The 19,418-nt window shown below is 35.3% G+C and overlaps 2 protein-coding genes across 4 annotated transcripts in view; one reads left to right on the top strand and one right to left on the bottom strand.

The window, feature by feature from the left end:
* Window positions 1-2,377: 2,377 nt before the first annotated feature.
* Window positions 2,378-3,079, bottom strand: LOC108968078 (tigger transposable element-derived protein 1-like). The gene has a single exon (XM_018931843.1). It carries the CDS (start codon window positions 3,077-3,079, stop codon window positions 2,378-2,380), a length of 702 nt encoding a protein of 233 aa, XP_018787388.1.
* A 2,817-nt stretch (window positions 3,080-5,896) lies between these two features.
* The window catches only part of LOC108968085, a 30,809-nt gene continuing 17,287 nt past the window's right edge, over window positions 5,897-19,418 (top strand). For 2 of the 3 annotated variants that reach the window (XM_018931855.1, XM_018931853.1), the window contains exons 1-5: window positions 5,937-6,741; window positions 11,458-12,021; window positions 12,087-12,205; window positions 12,279-12,356; window positions 12,416-12,644. In XM_018931855.1, the coding sequence (XP_018787400.1) occupies window positions 6,459-6,741; window positions 11,458-12,021; window positions 12,087-12,205; window positions 12,279-12,356; window positions 12,416-12,644 (1,273 nt within the window). In that variant the 5' untranslated portion in view covers window positions 5,937-6,458. Of the gene's footprint in view, window positions 6,742-11,457; window positions 12,022-12,086; window positions 12,206-12,278; window positions 12,357-12,415; window positions 12,645-19,418 lie in introns of all 3 variants that reach the window. The other variant, XM_018931854.1, reaches the window with a different exon arrangement.

The raw sequence follows: 19,418 nt of genomic DNA, 5'->3' as shown, positions 1-19,418 counted from the left end.
GCGGCCTTCGGCCGCGCTTTAAAAAAATAACCCTGGCCGATCCAACACCGGCTACGCAATCTACAGTATTTTAGTATTGTACACCTTTTCGCGTTCACTTCATACATTTATTGCTAAGTGGGTTTAATTTATTCCCTTTTGTTCGTGCTTTCTCGGTAATTTGACAGTTCAAATTAGGCAGTCATTTTGGTTTTCCGCATTATTGAACTCAATGCAGAAAAAGGTGTATTTTATTTAAAGATTTACAAAGAAATTAACAATCAAAAGTAATTAAAGACATTACTAGTGGTTTTTGTAATTCATAAGTAATATATGTGCTTGAAAATGTATCCATAATTGGTTTGGTTCCATTCAAAACAGATGAAAATACACTAGCATATATTTAGAATTTTGCAAAAAATAGCATTTTTTAAAGTGAATTTGTGGAAAAATTTGTGAACCGATTTTTATAAAATATGTTTTAAAACAAAGTTCGATAATTTAAGCATACATGCGTGTTTAAAATTTTCCATTTGGTTCTCTCGTTTAGGTACGGCGAGCCAAAATTAACCGGCGCGATACTAAACACAACCCTCGACAAAAACAATAAAAAGAAAACATAAATTTTCATATAAACTGTTATAAGTGCCCTGAGGCACTCTTCCATTTTGTTTTCTCACCCGACACTGCATTTCATTTTTCAATTTCACTTGTATGTAAAAGGTAAAAAGAACTACTTACCTTTGCAACAATAAAACTCTGAACAGAATCCGATATCATTTTTGTTTTTAATTGTTGTTTTTTTTTTAATTAATTTTAGCTTTGCACGCCAGTAAAACTCATACGAAACGTAACAGTAAATTTAAACGCAGCTTGACAACCTGTCAAAAATAAACAACACTCACAATTGAAGTGTTGCCAACAAGCTTGTTTTTAAGCTATATGCAATTTTTTATTTATTTATTATTTATTTTGAATTTCGTGATGCATGCCTGAGGGCACTCTTAACCGACAGAGGGTTAATTATTAAGTTTTTGGGAAAACGAAATCCGGATATATTTTTAAGTTATTAGATTTACAAAACGTATTTTAGCACCCAAATGCGCGTTATTCATTCGATAAATATTTTCTCTTAAAATCTTTCTTTAATTCGGAACTCATTAAAAACTTTAATAGGATTGCTTTCAAATATACATATTTACTTGCAAGTTTTGTAACATTATTAACTCTTAAAATCTTTCTTTTATTCGGAACTCATTAAAAACTTTAATAGGATTGCTTTCAAATATACATATTTACTTGCAAGTTTTGTAACATTAGTAAACAGCTGATTCGAATATTGATTTTGCGTATGTTCGAAAAGACGAAAATCCAAACAGATTATTCGACAACATTCAAAATCAGAATTGGTTTGCAATTCTGACAGCTAAGCAATTCTGTCTTGGATTCCATAACACCCCTGTATAATATTCTGTATCAACTGGTTGTAAGAGTATATAAACGTTATTATGCAATACAAAAACGATATCACAACGTAGAAAGATGGCTACAATGGGGGCATCGTCGTCAATGACAACTATATACAATTGAACAATGAAATCGAATAATATTAATGAATTCGGCTTGGCTTTTTGTTGTCTATAATTGAGATTATAATTAAATTAATAGGATTTAGATGTTTCACTATTACACGAAAGTAAGTCCATGGAATGGAAATACAGCAGAGCTAATTGATCAAAGCTAAATGGAACTATTTCATTCATCTAAACAGAAAACATCGCAGAAGAAATAATTGAATATTTTTTTTTCAAGCGTCATTTTGCTCAAATTTGATATTGGTACCTCGACATACGAGTTTAATTCGTTCCGCAACCTTGCTCGTATCTTGAATTACTCATATCTCGAAGCAAATTTCCCCATACAAAACAACCATTACTACTACCACCATTAATCCGTTCCAACCTCCAAAATGTCACCCCAGTTATTTTTGTTACGTGGTTTTAATTTATAAAAACGTATTTATAAATATCAAATATTTATTACACAAAAACAATAAAGAGAATGTAAAGAAATAAGTTAGATATCCTCCGTAGGCCGTTTAGAAAAAAACATGTCCAAGGAGGTTTTTTTCTTCCTCCCTCTCAGAATGTTCCGGAAATAAGTTAGGTAAGTGTCATTAAAAAGGTCAGATGCACGACCTGTTGTAACTTTTTCTGGATGTTTTTTCCACGAACTGTGAAACTCTCTCCTAGATTAGTAAGATCTCCTTTATCTCACTTGTAGAAATAACCGCCTCCTCTGACTCCTCAAAACCAATTTATTGCATAACCTCAGTATGCTGCTGTGACTGTAACTCTTGTATAAGTCGTCAGTACCTGAGTGTCCTCGATGAGCTCGTTCACGTCTCTCTCTCTTCCACCTCTAGACCCATGGATTTACCCAGAGATACAATCGCCTCCTCTACTGAAACGCTGGGTTCCAATTCTTCATAGATCCTTTCAGCTACAGCTTCAGGCCACAGATTTTTCCACGCAGAGGTCAAGGTCCTCGTTGTAACTCCCAACCAGGCCTGTTTCCAGAACTCTCGAAGGGTGAGGTTTGTGTTCTCCGTCACTTCAAAGCAGCACAGAAACAGATGCTCGGCGTATAGTTTTTTAAAATTAAAAATCACTTGCTGATCCATGGGCTGCAGGATAGGAGTGGTGTTGGGTGGTAAGTAGAGAACCTTTATGAATGTTAACTCCTCGAGGATGTCATCTTCGAGGTTTGGTGGATGAGCAGCGGCATTGCCGGGGATGAGAAGGGCTTGCACGAGTAGGTTATTTTCCAGTATATATTTCTTAACATTAGGGCCGAAACCAGGTTTACCTACCCCACAAAGAACTTCCTGGTGACCCATGCCTTCGGGTTCGACCAGTTTTTCTTTCAAAATCTTATGCGATTTAAATTCTCTGGGGTTTTCCGAATGGTACACGAGCAGAGGCTTGCTCTTGCAGGCGCCACTCGCATTAACACACAGTGCTAGAGTCAATCTGTCCTTCATAGGTTTGTGGCCTGGCATAATCTTCTCCTCTGCCGTTATATATGTTCTATTCGGCATCTTTTTCCAAAACAGCCCTGTCTCATCACAGTTGAAGACTTGCTGAGAGATGTATCCTTGGGCTTTTATTAGATCGGAAAATGTTTTAATGTAAACCTCAGCTGCCTTCATATCTGAACTTGCTGCCTCACCATGTCTGACAGCGGAGTGAATACCGCTCCTCTTTTTAAAATTCCCAAACCAGCCCCGCTCGAACACAACTGCACAACTTATCACAGCGGAAGCACGCTGCTAACTGATCATGATGGCGCGACTACGTGTTACTACCGAACCGAACCGGACTCGTATCTCGAATTTCGCTCGTAACTAAAAGCAAAAAAGCACTTATTCGTCGGCTCGTATCTCGAAAACTCGTATGTTGGGGCACTCGTATGTCGAGGTACCACTGTAATTATAAAATTTATAAGAAGATTGATATACAGAAAGAAAAATAGTATTAAAGCAAAACATGCATGTTTATTTAGTATAACATTATTTTTAAAACCTATGAAATACTTTGAAATAATTTTTCTGTGACTAAAATTTGTCTTCGTTGCCATTACAAAATACATTCATTAACAGCCCTATTCTAAGAAAACCTCACAACTAATTTGTGCGTTTTATTTTGTGAAGTTATTCTTGCTCAAACCTCACAAGAAGAAAGCACCCCATGTGGTGAAAGGAACTTTGCTGTGAACCAACTATTTTACAAAAATAAAGAAATGGACAAGCAAGAAAAGTGAGTAATTCTGCAAATCTATTATTTTTTTTTTTAGAATTTCAAAATGTGAAAGAAAATCCTAGGAGCACCCGCAACATTACAGAGTATTATCTTTATATATGTATATAAATCTTTTGACCGTGTGTTTTTAATTGAACTGCCGCTAATCGACTGGTCCGATTTTGATGAAACTTTTTCTGTCTCTTCAAGGAGATTCGAGAATGGTTTAGATTCACAATCTGATCCACTGGAAAATGTTTTTTGAAACTAATCTTTCATTTGTAATTAGTTGGAAATTTTGGAATATTTTAGATTAGATCCGATAGACTGCGCTAATATCGCAGTATCCAATATTCAAAACTTAAAAGGCGACATCTGTAGACCAATAGCAAGTTTTCATATTGTGGACAGGGTTGTTCGTTCTTAAGTAATAAATTGGGTGATTCAGTACATGTATGGGTAGCCATTACATTTTTTTCATTCCTGCTAACTATTGGAGAGAACAAGAATGCATAACAAGCGTCGTCAAGTCTTTGTTAGATTATGGGCGAAGGACGCAGATGCATTCATTACAAACCAAACGCGATATCTAGAATAAAAATATAGCGGCATAACTGAAGTGTTGATAAAAATATCTATTATAATTTGAGATATACAGCAATCTTTTCGAAGCAGAGCAATATTTAAACGGTAACGATGAAGTATACCCATATATTTCAAACTGATCTTTCCTAAAAAATAATAAAAATGTTAAATATTGGTAATAGTGAAATAGAACCGCAACCAAATGCACAGTGCAATTAATTAGAACTGGCTCAGTAATCATTCGATGAATAGTATACATACCACAGGCATCCCAAAAGACTGATGAAATAACCTTGCCAGCTAATTTTTTGACTTGCCACGAGAGCCGTTTCATTATATGCAGTCCACTAGCTGACTGTCGACTCGACTCGATTGATTTCACTGGTGCACAGCCGAAATTCGACTATTTTCCTTCAAAAACCAATGCTTTCTTAACGCATGAAATGCTTTTTGATTAATTTTTTTGTAAACTAACATAAGTTGCTTCACCAGAAATGCTATATCTCTTTAACTAATAGTTATAATCTAAATAATAGAGATCATATAGATGATATTAGTTGTACTATCTATTTATCAGCCACAGTAAAACGTGGACGGGTCCTCTAGTCTCAACATACAATATCTTTTTATCCGTTCGTTCATAAGAATAGGGCTGTTAATACCGATATTGACAGCGAGTAGAAGCGGTGTTGTCAGATATGTATGAAATGTTGTTAAGTTGACATTAAAAATTATGTACATAGTTCCACTTAACTACTTGACTTATGCTCCGCCTCTATTTCTATCAGAATTAAATTACCAGATTTTCCCATCTAAAGTAAAAGTAAAGTATAAAAGTACAGTGTGTCATTTCCCGAAACATTTAATGTTATATATAAACAAGACAAAAACGCTAACTTCGAGTGCTTCGTTGTTATGATATCCTTCACAAATAAAAAAAGTTTTTAGACAATACATAACTTATTCGGTCAGTTTGTATGACAGCTATGTAAATGCTTTAGGGGTCCGATATCGGTGATTCTAATTGTTCAGCTTTTTGAGGAGAAAATTACGTAAAAACTTAGAAACTAGTTCGCATATATACAGACGAACATGACTAAATCAATTCAGTATACATACGTACATGTATATTCAATAGGGTATCCAACATTTACTTCTGGATGATACACATATTTAGTTTGCCACGAACTAAATACACCCTGTTCAGGGCATAAAAATAGTTGTGCTATAATAGTAGATGCAATGAATGCAGTGTAACGTTTTTTATTCTTCAAAGTTTATGAGCCCTTCTTTATTAACGAAGATATAATTGAAACGAAAGGAACTTATCTATGTATGTTCTCGCCGTTATTCTTCTTCTACATCCAGGATGTAGTCTTTCAAATTTATAAAAATAACCTTTATAATTAATATTCTTTTTACACTAATTAAGTAACCTACGGATACAAAATTTCAAATATTTTTATTCCAGACGTATTTACTTCTACATAAGCTTTTATTGGAATATCACTTCCATTGGAATACTTCATGGCGTTAAAATAAAACTCTGGTTGTGGCCATAAAGTGCTGAGAGTAAAAGAGTCAAGTAACAAAATAGTGGATAGCACATAAGTCATTATTAATAACGATTTTTTTAGGAAAAAATACTTTATCGATGCAAATTAAGTTGGTGTATATATGTATATCTACGGTTATTTAATGAGTTAACGTTGCAAAAGCATTTCATTGAAAAAATATATAGTCCTAACGAAGCAGTGTGTGGAAAAATCAATATTTTCCCATAACAGACAAGAGTACCAACAATAATATAAATATCAAAAAAATAACTGATACAAAAATAAATTAAACAATTGATATTAAATGGGATTAATAAAAAAAACAATATCATATTAATGCGCATTTAAGAATTGGGACTTGCTACATCATATACAGATGACTATGAACGCAGCTACCAATTTAATGTAATAAAACGCATGCCAACCGAAGAATCTTAACCAAATATACAGATAATTGTTTACACGCTAAAAACAAAGGATATATCCAATTGTACCCTTCAGCTGGATATTTCAACCGTATATTATTTCTGTGCATTTCATGTTTCGTAATCGCTTTTTAATGGGCGTCGCGGTCGGTCCCGAAACACGTCTTCTGCGACAAACTGCCGAAATCGCTATATTGCTCCTAATTTTGACTGAGAATGTGCCACACATTAGTTGCAGTTCCAAAGTTACCGACTCTAAAGTCGGAAATAGTTATGCAAGTTGGGCTGCCACACAGGCAACAGGTGTATTTGGCAGTCCATTCACCGTAAAAACAGCAACAGCAGACGTCGATACGCATCAATTGAAAAAACGAATGGATTTGGAACAATGCTTGGGTAAATAAAATAACAAAAACAAACATACATATGCACATACTACATGAAGTGTTTTAGTGGAGTGACGCTAATTTTAATCATAGTATTCCATTGCTTGATTTTAAATTAAGGCTGAGTGGTTCTTTACGCGTTTGGACTGTGGGTAGTTTATTCACTCCGATTTATCGTTCATTTCATATTTGATGCGACTGCTTATGATCGTTTCTGTAATATGTATGATATTTCTATATTACTTGACCAGACAATCATTTAGATTGCTCACTGAATGCTATTTAATCCGTCTGTCATTGTTTTGGCTTATCGGACATCACAATTTAAAAATAAATGCATGCGAGCTCCAGCAAGTGTTGCAGATTTTTAGTGTGGATTCCTATAACAATAACAGCATATCTACTGTTGATATGTGAATCAGTTTTATACACTTAATTATTGCAAATTTAAGATCGATATTTCCTTATTATTTTAAAAGAAAAGATTTTCGGATTAACTAGTTGGTTCCAAGAGCATGGATGAGCTCCAAATGTACAAAGAGAGTTGCTTTTTTCTTCTTTTGTTATTTTTTAAAATTAACTAACTTTGCTAATTATGTTGGTGTAACTACCATAACACTTCATATTATTCTAGTTTTTTTGACTTTTTAACTAATTATGTTTTCAGCTCTTAATTACTTTTTATGATAACTTTTACTGAAGTTTACATTTACATACCATATGGTTGTGTATGTGTCCGGCCGATTCCCTATTTACTGAACTAACTGTACAGTGTTGAACAAATGTATTTCTAGTAATAAAAATAAGTAAAAGCTAAGGTTTAGTTGTGACCGAATATTTTATAATCTTTCTTTTTTTTGGCACAAAGAAAATGCTAATTAGATTGATCTGTATATTGCTCAGGTATATTCGATAATATATTTTGAAGCAATTTTATATATCTAAATATATACAAGAAGTCGCGTTAGTTACACCATTTATAACTCAAGAACGGCTGAACGGATTTGGCTGAGAATTTCATGTTTGTAGGAATCCTTTGAATATATGCGTACAATTTTAGACAGATTCTTCCTCAAAAGTAATACAATTGCTAAGTATTTGAAATAGTACAAAGAACTGCAACCAAATACGCAGAGAAATAGATTATAACTGGCTAATTCAGCCGATATTTTCGTCTTTCCACGCCTGAAAACCGGTTCACCATGTGCAGTAAACTAGAATGACTGTCTATTGGACTCCAGTGAGAAATGATGGAGCTATTTTTCTATTGGCACATACAGACGCAAATATTTGGTTTTATTACGATTAAAGAGCACTCAAGCACTTCTCAGAATCAGTTATTCGTTGTTTTGTTGGATTACGAACTTGCGAGACCCCCACTTTGCATAGAGCTTTCGCCTTTTTAGAGCATCATTGTAATCAGTGCTAATTACAGTACAATCTCTCTGAGTCCCAGTTACCTACTTACCAGGATGTTCTTTTATGTTATCAGTTTGAAAGATATCGTATAGGGCGACTCCGAGGCGACAACTATRAACCTAGGAGTAAAGAGGTTACAGAAATAGTTGCAAAAAAGGTTGAAAATACTTTCAAAAAGTCATCTATTCCGATRGTTTCACACACCAGAGTTGTACAAATGCTCACCACATACTATAAGAAATTTTTGACTCTTAAACAAATGTTTTTAAGGAACCCAATAGGTTTGAGCTCTAAAAGAGACGACTTCGTCTCTTCTGCCGGAAAATGATTTGACATCACTGCTTGTAAATGCATTTATTTTTCTCCTTGCACTTGTCCAAAGGAAAGGAAAGTTCCTATCAATGAACAACCATTTCTCTTGGACCAGAGAACCAGAAGAATTGGTCGCATTGGAAGTGTTGATCTACCTGAAACAAAAAAGATTACAAAGAAAAATGAACGTAAAGAAAAGCTTTCAAAATGTCATGCAACATCAACACTTACCAGAAAAGTATCAGCTAGAACACGTGACCATTCAGATCAGCCAGACTCTCATACAGACGACAACAATGTAGGTGCGTCGCACATGGATTCTTCCAAAAACGATGCTGATGATGATTTAGCGTCGACGCATCCAGGTAACATGTGCAAATCTCGCTGGTTCACCTGTGCAAATAGAATTCTGAGATTATACATTTCTACTGACAAACCAACAAAGTAAATAAAGATTCTGGTCAAGTACATACGTACAGTTTACTCACCTTTGTGGTTCTCAATAAGATTCAACAGTTCAATCAAAGTTGGCTCGCGCCATCTCTACTGCTGCAATTCAAAGGTCGAGATACTTACCTGCTAAACTGCGCAAGGTTGTCGATTCATCCATTCAACAGAATGCTTTCTTTGCTCTTCCAGAAAACATTCTCCTTAGTATGATGACTGACGRAYGGATAGAAGTCAGAAAGTTGACCCTTGACCGTCTTCTGGCAGCCAGAGAAGCAGAGTCTGACACTGTAAATAGAAGGGTTAGATGTAATAAAGTGCCAAAGCTGAATTTCAAAGCTAATAATTATTACGATATGATTACCTTGACTGTTCCACCAGTTCAGTTTCTAACGAAGAACTCATAAAAGGGCTGTCGGGTGACACTGCAGAGGTATGGAAATTTAGTGAATTCCCCTCTCACACCGTGGCAGTCGAGAGAACCGTCAAACTGGTGACAGAGGCATCTTCTAAAGTTATTGGCTCCCAATCTCCTGATCGTTTTATACGCTCTACACTGAAATCTAGGCAACAAGTGCCAAAGTTTAGTACAAAATCTATTTTTATCAATAAATTCAGACTAAGACAAGCCTGACATATGGTTGGTTGGTTGGGTTGGGCTTGGGAGGAACCCGAAGAGCAGCCACCTCCAAGCGGTGGGTTCTGGGTGACCAATACAGGTTAGCTGAGAGCTGCAACAATTTTCACCTTGCGCTGTGGCGCGCCGCATTTTCGCTCGTATCTCGGGAACGGTTCGTCCTACGGCCATGATTATATACAATTTCGGTAGCAAATGACGTGACAAATAACTTTTGTTTTATACATTTTGCCATGAGATGCGTATTTCAGGCGCTAGGTAGACAATTTCACGATTTTAGGCGAATTTCCGAAATTTCAAGGCCGGAGTTGGGGTTGAAGATGCAATCCGATCTCAAAACAAAAAGYTGCATTGGAATCAGGAAGTACTAAGGCAACTTTTCCGCAGTATTAGAAATCCCGAATCGAAAAAGTCCGAAATCGAGACACCCTAGTGCTGATTTCGCCTGTTTCCAGCTTAGCAAATACTTTTTCATCAGTGGGGTTCCCTGATTCTAATGTATTTTCGAAATGCTTTACGATCCATTTTTTTGTAAACAACACAAGTTGCTTCACAAAAATGCTATATCTCATTAACTAATAGTTATAATCCAACTAATAAAAAATCATATAAATGGTGGTAGTAGTATTGTCTATGCATCAGCCACAGTGAAACATGGACGGGTTCTCTAGTTAATAATATAAATAATACACTGGCAATGCTTAATTAACACACGAAATGCTTTATGATCCATTTCTTTGTAAACTAACACAAATTGCTTTACAAAAATTCTATATCAGCCTCAGTAAAGCGTGGACGGTTCCTCAGCCGCACTTTTCTTGGAATTAAAAAAGAAGAAGAGAATTCGGCTCAAAAATTGACATTTTCAGTTAAGAATAAGTTTGAGATGCAAACAGATCTGTACAAATATTTTGTTGGGTTAATGTTGACACAAATGTCCAAGATCGATATAAAACAATTTAATGGACCAGTGCTTCACCCTAGAGACGTCTATTGGAAAACGGCGGAAGCAAAGTTGTAGGCCTAATAGTATTTGAGAGTTGGGAATAGTATTGACTCATTTTTATCTATTTTTGCCGATACTAAATATTATTATGCCACATACTATAAAATGTTCCGAGGGTTTCATTAAAGTACCTCACATACAATTTCCAATCATATGGAGTAAAGTCAACCGGATGTTCGAAAATCCTGATATTAGTTATATTTTGTGTTCAATTTAATGCATTTTTGTCACAAACATACACCGTTATGAGTAAAACACGCTCTCTCATTTTCAAAAAGATAACTCATATGCGGTAAGCGGTCACCCGGAACTCTCTGTATTTAAATATGTCTCTCACATTCACTAATATTTTCGGTCAAAAGTCAATTACTGGATTCAACACATTCGGTACCTAAAGGCTTGAACAATTTATGAAAATTATTCGTGCAAAATTTTGTATCGTTATATTAATTGCATCTTGATTTATACACTAGAAAATGAAGAAATCAAATGGAATTTAAAATTTTATTATATGGTAAGGTAGAGGGGTTGTAGTCCGATTTCGGCCATTTTTGCACTGTAATATAAGCACGTTAAAATAATGATTTATACGTATTTCTTCGAACTTACCTCTTTACTACTTGTTTCTTATTGTATTTGTTGCATTTACGTGAGTAACTGAGCGTATCAATAGGGCTTATAGACAGATATATCTAAACTAATTTTCATATTTGTATGATACTTATACTTGCAAATGTTTCTACACACAACGTTTGGCTGGCCAACATAAATGTATGTACAAAGAAAAAGTCTACACGAATAAAACTTCAAATCAAACAGTTTTATTAATGTGTTATTTTTCAAATTATATAATAAATTCCTCAGGTACGACCATTGTTATTCAACAATCTTACTTTTTCTTGAAGGCAAATATGAAATCCACAAAAACACTATTATTCGCACAGGTGAATCACAAACACTTGGTGGCAAGTACTTACAAGGGCTTGAGCTCGACACCACTGAGGAATGTCAACGTCTTTGTTGCGAAACGGAATCCTGTGACGTTTATGTCTTTGAAGATAAAAGTGACGGTTATTGTTACCTATTCGAGTGCGGTCCACCCGAGAATTTTCATTGTAAATTCACTCGCCATACTAATTATACCAGTGCTGTGCTGACAGTCGCACACAATTTGAATGAAAAAACTACAAAAGCCCCAAGTGCAACAGAAGTGGCTGGTACCAAAAATTTTTCGCAACAAGAGTGGGAATTAACACGTTTAAAAGTAAAACCTGAAACGCTTGATAAAATGACGTCTGGAGCAGTTGGATCCGGGAAGGTGCCTACAGATATTTCCACATTATATATGGTAGGAACGCCTGTCACCGCCACTTCTAGAGGAAACACGAATATATTGGCAACAGCGGCACCAGAACCCATGCTAGGAGCAGACCGAATACCACCAATGAGCTTAGCTTTTCCACAAAATGGTACGTATACTAAATGTATAACGTTACATAAATGAATACGAATAATTTCCTTTAATTTTTGGCAGTGTATCCACCCCATTGTGGACGTTTTCAGTTCCCCTGTCATTCCGGTGAATGTATTGCTGTCTATAATGCCTGTGATGGTATACCACAATGTGAAGATGGTAGTGACGAAGGACCGGAAGTAAGTTTTCAATAACAATTCAAATTTGGTAAAAATTATGCTCGTTACATCTCTCTTTGGTATAAATAATAAGTGCTCAGGAGCTACCTCAACGGCAAAATCGGATGGTGACGCAGCCTCCGCGATCAAGGTAGAAACTAAAGGTCAAAAGGTGGTTTTCTTTGCTCTCATTATAAACTAATATACCGACTAACATTCTCAATTTTACAGTTTGCTTCAGTGCCTCAATATCAGTCACCTCCTCTACAAGATGTCGCAAAATCACAATTAATCTCTATGTCACAATTACATCAACGACAACAGAAGCAGAGGCAGCAGATAGCTCAACAAAACCTGTCTGGGGTTGTCTCTCCGCTGATAAATAATCGTGAGGATGCTGCGGCTTGGGAAACTCGAAAAGCTGTTAGTCCCCGTCCGCAAGAGCAAGCAATAAATGATGGTATGTACTCGTACATATGTACACAAGATGTATATCTTAATTTATTTCATAAAGTAAAGTCCCATCACATTAACGACGTTGTAAAGTTTAAAAATTTTAAGAAATTTGTTCAGTCCTGTCCTGTCCTGGTTTTATTAGTGTTGGCTTCAATCGGAATTTTATTCTATATTTAATATTTCATCATCTGTAATTTTATTTTCATTATATTCAGTAGTGCTTACAATTTCATCATATAATCAAGAACAGCGTTTACAAATTTATCAACTTTATTACCCAAATAATCGTCCTTCTGTGCACGCTATTCGACGAATTGTTGAAAATTGCAAGCGTACATTTTCTTTACGATGATAACCAGCGTTTTATGGCTGCAGTTGAAAAAAGTTGATCTTGATAATATCTGGTTCCAACAAGACAGGACTACATTCCACATAGCACATGCAACAACCGAATTCTTCACCTTTCCTGCTTCTATCCTGCTACTTTTCTACCCGATTTTTCTAACGGAATGAAGGACTTCCTCTTTCTCTGCTTCCACCGGCGGGTGAAAACCTTCAAAGCTGGAATGTTCTCTTTCTCCTAGCAGCTGTTGGCGCAGAGCTGTTTCTTGATTTGCTGAACTATGTCAATGTCGCCGTATATTTCGTCTCATCGTTCCATCGACTGCAGTAATAGCCATTGCCAATGCGCAAATATAAATCTTCCGCAAAAACTCGGCGCACAACCTCGCTAGGCGAGCAATACAAAGTTCGCTACACATTTATATAGGGATCCCTTTTTCGTCAAAACCAATGCCCGATTTCGGCCGCACCTTTAGTGAACAGAGACTGCACTTAGACTTCAGCAAACCCTTAAGGGGCTATACCAGTGTGACCTATGAAAAAAATTAAGGGATTTTCGTGAATTTTTTAAGAGAAAGTACGCGATTGAATATTTTGACCTTCTTCGAACGTAATAAGGTATATTTTCAGCTATATTTAAAATTCTTTTTTTTTTTTGTCTTCGGAGGTGCTAAAAAAAGTGATCCAACTGCTGGCATGTTTCCGGCCAAATGAGTAGCTGAAACAAAAAAAATTTAAAAGCTTATTACACTTAAAGATATTTTCTATACAATTACCTACCATCTTTGAAAAATATCAAAAATAAACAAAATGGTGTAATTTTGAAAAACAAAGCCGTTTTTTTAATGCCAAATGACAATTTTCAACCAATCAAAAGAAGAGTTAGGCCGCCAGCAATTTTGAAAAATGTCGCTTCGAGAAAACCGCGTTTAAAGTTTGATTTGTTTGCACCTCCGAGAGGTCGCACACTGTTATAGTCCCTTAAAGCGAATATGACGGATTGGCTCCTCTACAGCTTCCTCACTTTTAGCCCTGATCTCAGGCTCCACATGGGTTAGCCACCACATTTTGTATAAGCTTTGCTCACATTTCTGGGATGCGAGGCGACGACGCAAGAGTAGGAGTGCTTTCTTTACTATACAATAGCCATTGCACGTTTAAATTTTAATATTGATCGTTTTCACACCATAAAATTTCACCCAATGTGGTTTGGAAATCCAATAAGGCACGTATATTTAATTTAAAGAGATATTTCCACTCATATAAGTACCATATGTACATAAATATCGGGACTATTCGAAAAAAAAGTGATTGTCCAAGTATAAGCAAAATTAGTTTACTCGATGTAAAATATTAGACACATAAAAGATAATGCACGAAAGCTTAACTAACGAGTAAGGTAGGGCTCACCGAACATTATGTACTTTTGCTACTCGCAAGAATCGAAGTCCGGAAAATTTATTCAGGTGCTGATAAAACCTTATATAAGCTATCTACTTTAGTATCGAACAGATTTTATCTATTTTTGCCAATACTACATATTATTAACATGCTACATAGTAAAAACTGCTCTCTTCATAATAATGCATAAAGTCAACCGGAAGTTCTATAATTATCGAATTATTAATTATTATATAGTATATCTAATATAAAGATTATAATCTCAGGGAAGTATTAACCGATTCAACCCATTTGTAGCGCACAGACAGGAAAGGATCCTCTGTGAATTTCAATAATTTTCGGTAAAAGGTCAATTATAGGTACTGGTGTCCACAGTATTGTTGGATGTGTACAATTTCTAGCCATAAGGTAGCATATCTGACTGCGTTTTCGTACCAAGTTTTTTTAAGAAAATATCATATTAGGGTATTCGCTTGATCTTGCAAGATTGCAGATTGAACTACACCGAAATATACAAGATTTGCGTGTGTTTGTTGTTGTGCCGGTGCAAGCAAATACCCTTATTGAATTTAAAATTTTATTATATGGGAAGTAGACCTAACTGTAGTCCGATTTGGACAAAGAAACAAAAAGTTCTGCAGTAACTCCCTATTATTCCCACAATCTGTAGTATTTATAATTTGGATTTTTTGCATACAGGGTCTGTCCGGAAAGTAATATTACTGAGTCGATATAAAAAAAATGTATTGAATCAATCAATTCAAAATAGACTCCTTCTGCGTCGATGCAGTGCGATTTCCAAGTATTGAAGTCATCACGGAATGTATTTTCCGGAAGAGCCTTGAGAGCCGCGGTCCCTACTGCTTGGGAGGAAAAAACAAGGAACATCTGGGCTGCAGGGCGGCTGCGAAAGCGTTGGGATGCCTGTCTTGATTAGGTAGCTGTTCACACGAAAGGCGGTATTAACCAGAGCGTTGTCGTGGTGCAAGTCTCTTCTGGAATTCCACGTAAAACTTGGCGTTGATGCTTTGTCCAAGAGGAAAAAATTCATGGTGGACGACGCTTTCACAATTTCAAAAAAGACAATGAACATGGTTTTCACTTTTGATATGAATGAGCAAATCCAAAGACGCAAAGAAAAAAAGCCTAGTGCCACCGAAACACACCACTTCTTGCTAAAGCAAAACCTGGGTAAGCCTGCTTGATCATATCAAACATCTATCGCAGATTAACCGAGTTTCACACAGAATTTATTGCGTACCTTTGCTCTAATGAACGCTGCATTTCGGCTTGCACCACTCATAGAAACACGTCGCTCGAATGTTTGTTCTGACTCTCCAGGTGCTCTGAGATAACTGAAAACCCGCTCGTTTATTGGATAGATAAACCGAACCCAGTCGTTGTGCGCACGCTCCAAAATACAGTCGCGGAAGAAAATCAGTTCTATTACTTTCCGGACAAACCCTGTGAAAAGGTCAGAGAAGTGTCATCATCATATCAGGATTTTCAAACACCGACTGCCTTTACTGCATATGATTGGTGATGGTACATGAGTTACTTTAAGTTAAACACAAAGTTAAACTTTGTTAAACACAAAGCACATTTTATTAGTATGTGGTATTAGCGAAAATATATAAAATCGGGTAAATATAAATAACTTTCCAAAAAAACAAAAACATTAAATAGTAATATTTTTGATGGTTTCCAAAAACCAAAAACAATATTAAATAATGTGGGAAAATGTGAAAAACCAGTTTTTGTTTTATTCAGTATAAAATGATTCGTTAATATTAACCAAAAGAAGTGTGCTAACCTGATGAAGACCGGGGCATTTCGAGACAATTATGAAGTTAAACACGGCGTTAAAATCAATACAGTCGTTCATAGTTTGGGTTTTGCTTTCTTTTACGGTGTACCGAAGAAGAAAAAACCACAGGTCAAAAATCAAGATTATGGTAACAGTTTCGATTATTAATGTGTGGTGCAATACGAATTCCTCCCGTCCGACCAAACTGTCAACAAGGAATATTGAGTGTTATGCGTCGATTGCGAGAAGCTATTCGTAAAAAATAGGTCGTAATTATGAGGCGGCAACTATTGGTTTTTGCACCACGGTAATGCACATCGCATACTGCCTTAATTTTTCGTGAATTTTTCGCCAAACTTTCAACTAATATCATGCCACAATTATAACCGCGTGATTTAGCTCTGTGTGACTTCTGACTATTTACCAAACTCAAACGACGTGCTTACTTTGAGGGAGATGACATAGATTTTGAATAATAAATTAAGAATTTTAAAATTATGAACAAAGTCTTGCTATTTTTTTATCATATTACTATACATATAAAAATATATGTAATAAAGTCAATAGGACTTTTCGAAATCGTAAATATCAGTTACGTGGAGCTAAGGCAAGTTTTCGCTCGATTTGATCCATATTAGGGTAAAAAGTCAGTCATTCTCCAATGGTACTCGGAGCTTAGACATTTATGGTCCGATTTTGACAATTTTTAGACTCGAGATAGCATAGTTAAAATATGAAAGGAACTGTTTGTGTTTTGTCTGAAAATATTCATGCTCTCTTACTTGATACATATACATTTTTTTTTTTGGTTCACTCAGGATGTAAAACGTATTATCTCTCTTTTTGTAGTTTTTAACAAAACCATTATATGGAAAGTTATGTTACGATGTCGCCTATTTTCCTAACGTCGGTAGATCGTGTGCCTCTTGGTACTGCAATTTATACCTTTCTGATTAATGCCGTTACGTGGGTGTGTTATCCTAATTTCGCTAAGTTCTACTGTTGCCCACACTAAGATAATACTACTATGTATTCATAGAAATCATATAGATTTTCTATTAATGAGATGTAGCATTTTTATGAAGCAACTTGTGTTAGTTGACAAAAAATTTATCATAAAGCATTTCGTGTGTTAATAAAGCATTGCTTTTTGGGGAAAAATACTGTTTAGGTTCTGGACCAGGGAAATCAACCGTTGAAAAGATATTTCCTAAGTTGGGAAGAGGCGAAATGAGGAGGACATTGAAGACAGTAGACGCCCTAAAATTGCTGATTCTGACGAATGTTTGAGTGCTCTTTAATCGTAATAAAACCGAATATTTGCGTCGATGTGTGACAAACATGTCTCCATCATTCCACCTCGGAGTTCAGTCGACCGTCACTCTAGTGGTCTGCCCATGATGAGACGGTTCTCAAGCGTGAAAAGGCGAAAAAGTCGGCTGGCAAGGTTATGACATCAGTATTTTGGAATGCACGAGGTATAATATTCATCGACTGATTAGTTAGTTCTACCATTCCAAATATTTAGCCATTGTATTTTTTTTTTTGAGAATGGATCAGTTTGAAATTGTTCGCATATAGTTCAATCTGTAAACCTTCGAAAATATTAATTTAAATCATATGTTGTAAAGGGCCATATACATACATACATCTATGTATATTAAATCAATAACGTAATCATATTTGTGTAAATGACAAAAAAATGTTATTGTGGGATATTCATAAGAGATATACATATGTATGTATATAATCGCGGAGTTTTTTGTGGACTTTTTCAATGTGTACAATACTTAGTATATTAGGGGTATTCTCTTGCTCTTGCAAAACCCTTGCGCGGTGCACGAATTGCAGATATAATATTTCCTCTTGGTGCACCGGCACAAAAACGAACACACGCAGAAAATTATTTCCAATGGCTGTAGAATATATCAGACCAAAACCAATCTTTATTCTCGTAGAATGACACTTAAAAAAAGAATTGCAACCCTGTGCTAGCTGTTTTTTTTTTTTTTTTGTTAAGGATGAATGCAGAAGGTGCGCCAATTCACAATAGCCATGCACAATAGTCATTTACAATAAATTTACCGAATCAGCCGGTCATATGTCAACAGATTCTGCAAAGGGTGCTCTCGTGCCCTTGTATATTTCGGTATACGATTTTTTGCAAACTGAAATCTTGCAAGAGCAAGAGAACCCCCCTATTATTATGGCCCTGAGGCGGCCTTTAATAAATTGTCACAAATTCCTATGAAAATTTGTTGTTGTCTGCAACTGTTATAAGAACCTTTAGATAATACATCAACTCATATTTTCTTAGAATCAGCTAATGTATTATGACGTTTCGTTTTGTTGTTATTGTCAGTGGAATGCAGAAATTCAGTGTTATAGGTAGGGTTGCCACCTTTTTTTTCCAGTTAAATTACATTGGTTGAAAAAAAATAATACTATCAAAATAAAGTATAATTTATTTTTCTTTATTATTATATTTAAAAACAAATTTTTTATTGCTTTTTGCAATTTGTATCAAATTAGCATCTTTACTGAACAATTGCACAGCATCTTTACATTCTATATTTAAATTGAAATAAATAATTAATTAATTTTTTATAAAATTCAGAGGCGCTTTGTTCTTTCGCCTCGCCATTTGCTATTCATCACAGAAAAAACTCTTTCTGGGAATGCTGACGTGGCGGGAATATACAATAAAAAATGAAATTACCTTATACCAGTTTAAAAAATTATCATCACTCATATTAAATACCTGCTGCCATTTTTGTGCAGTTGATAGCTCTGCAAAACCCTTAGAAGTACATAATTGATTATAAACTTGGTTTAATAAAGCGATTTCTCCATAAAGATCATCCACATTAAGTTTTTGCAGATTTAAATTTTCAATTATGTTTACAATATTGTCAAATTCTATATTACTCTTTAAATTTATATTAGACAGTGTAAATAACCAGTTCGTGTTATTATTTATTTATTTATTTATAAATGTGAAAAATATAATACAATTATTTTATTTACACGAAAAAAAGGAGCACTGGCTGCCAGGACCTTCGGCCCGCTGGTGAATCTAAGGCTAGGTGACTAAAATTAAGTTCTATTGTCCACGCTTTATATATTTAAAATCTTCATAAAATCTATATACATGCTTAAGTAAAACAAAAACAAAGTTCTTATCTAAGCTAGGTAGGATGTCATATTAAATGTTTTAGACCGCATTTA

The sequence above is a fragment of the Bactrocera latifrons genome, unplaced genomic scaffold (genome assembly GCF_001853355.1).
Source record: "Bactrocera latifrons isolate USDA-ARS-PBARC rearing strain unplaced genomic scaffold, ASM185335v1 scaffold_200, whole genome shotgun sequence".
NCBI lineage: Eukaryota > Metazoa > Arthropoda > Insecta > Diptera > Tephritidae > Bactrocera > Bactrocera latifrons.
The sequence above is the reverse complement of the archived record's forward strand: the minus strand, read 5'-3'. Positions and strand labels throughout refer to the sequence as shown.

Bases quoted from the DNA above. Each gene is read 5' to 3' on its own strand.
- LOC108968078 (XM_018931843.1), bottom strand. From the start codon at position 3,079: ATGCCGAATAGAACATATATAACGGCAGAGGAGAAGATTATGCCAGGC.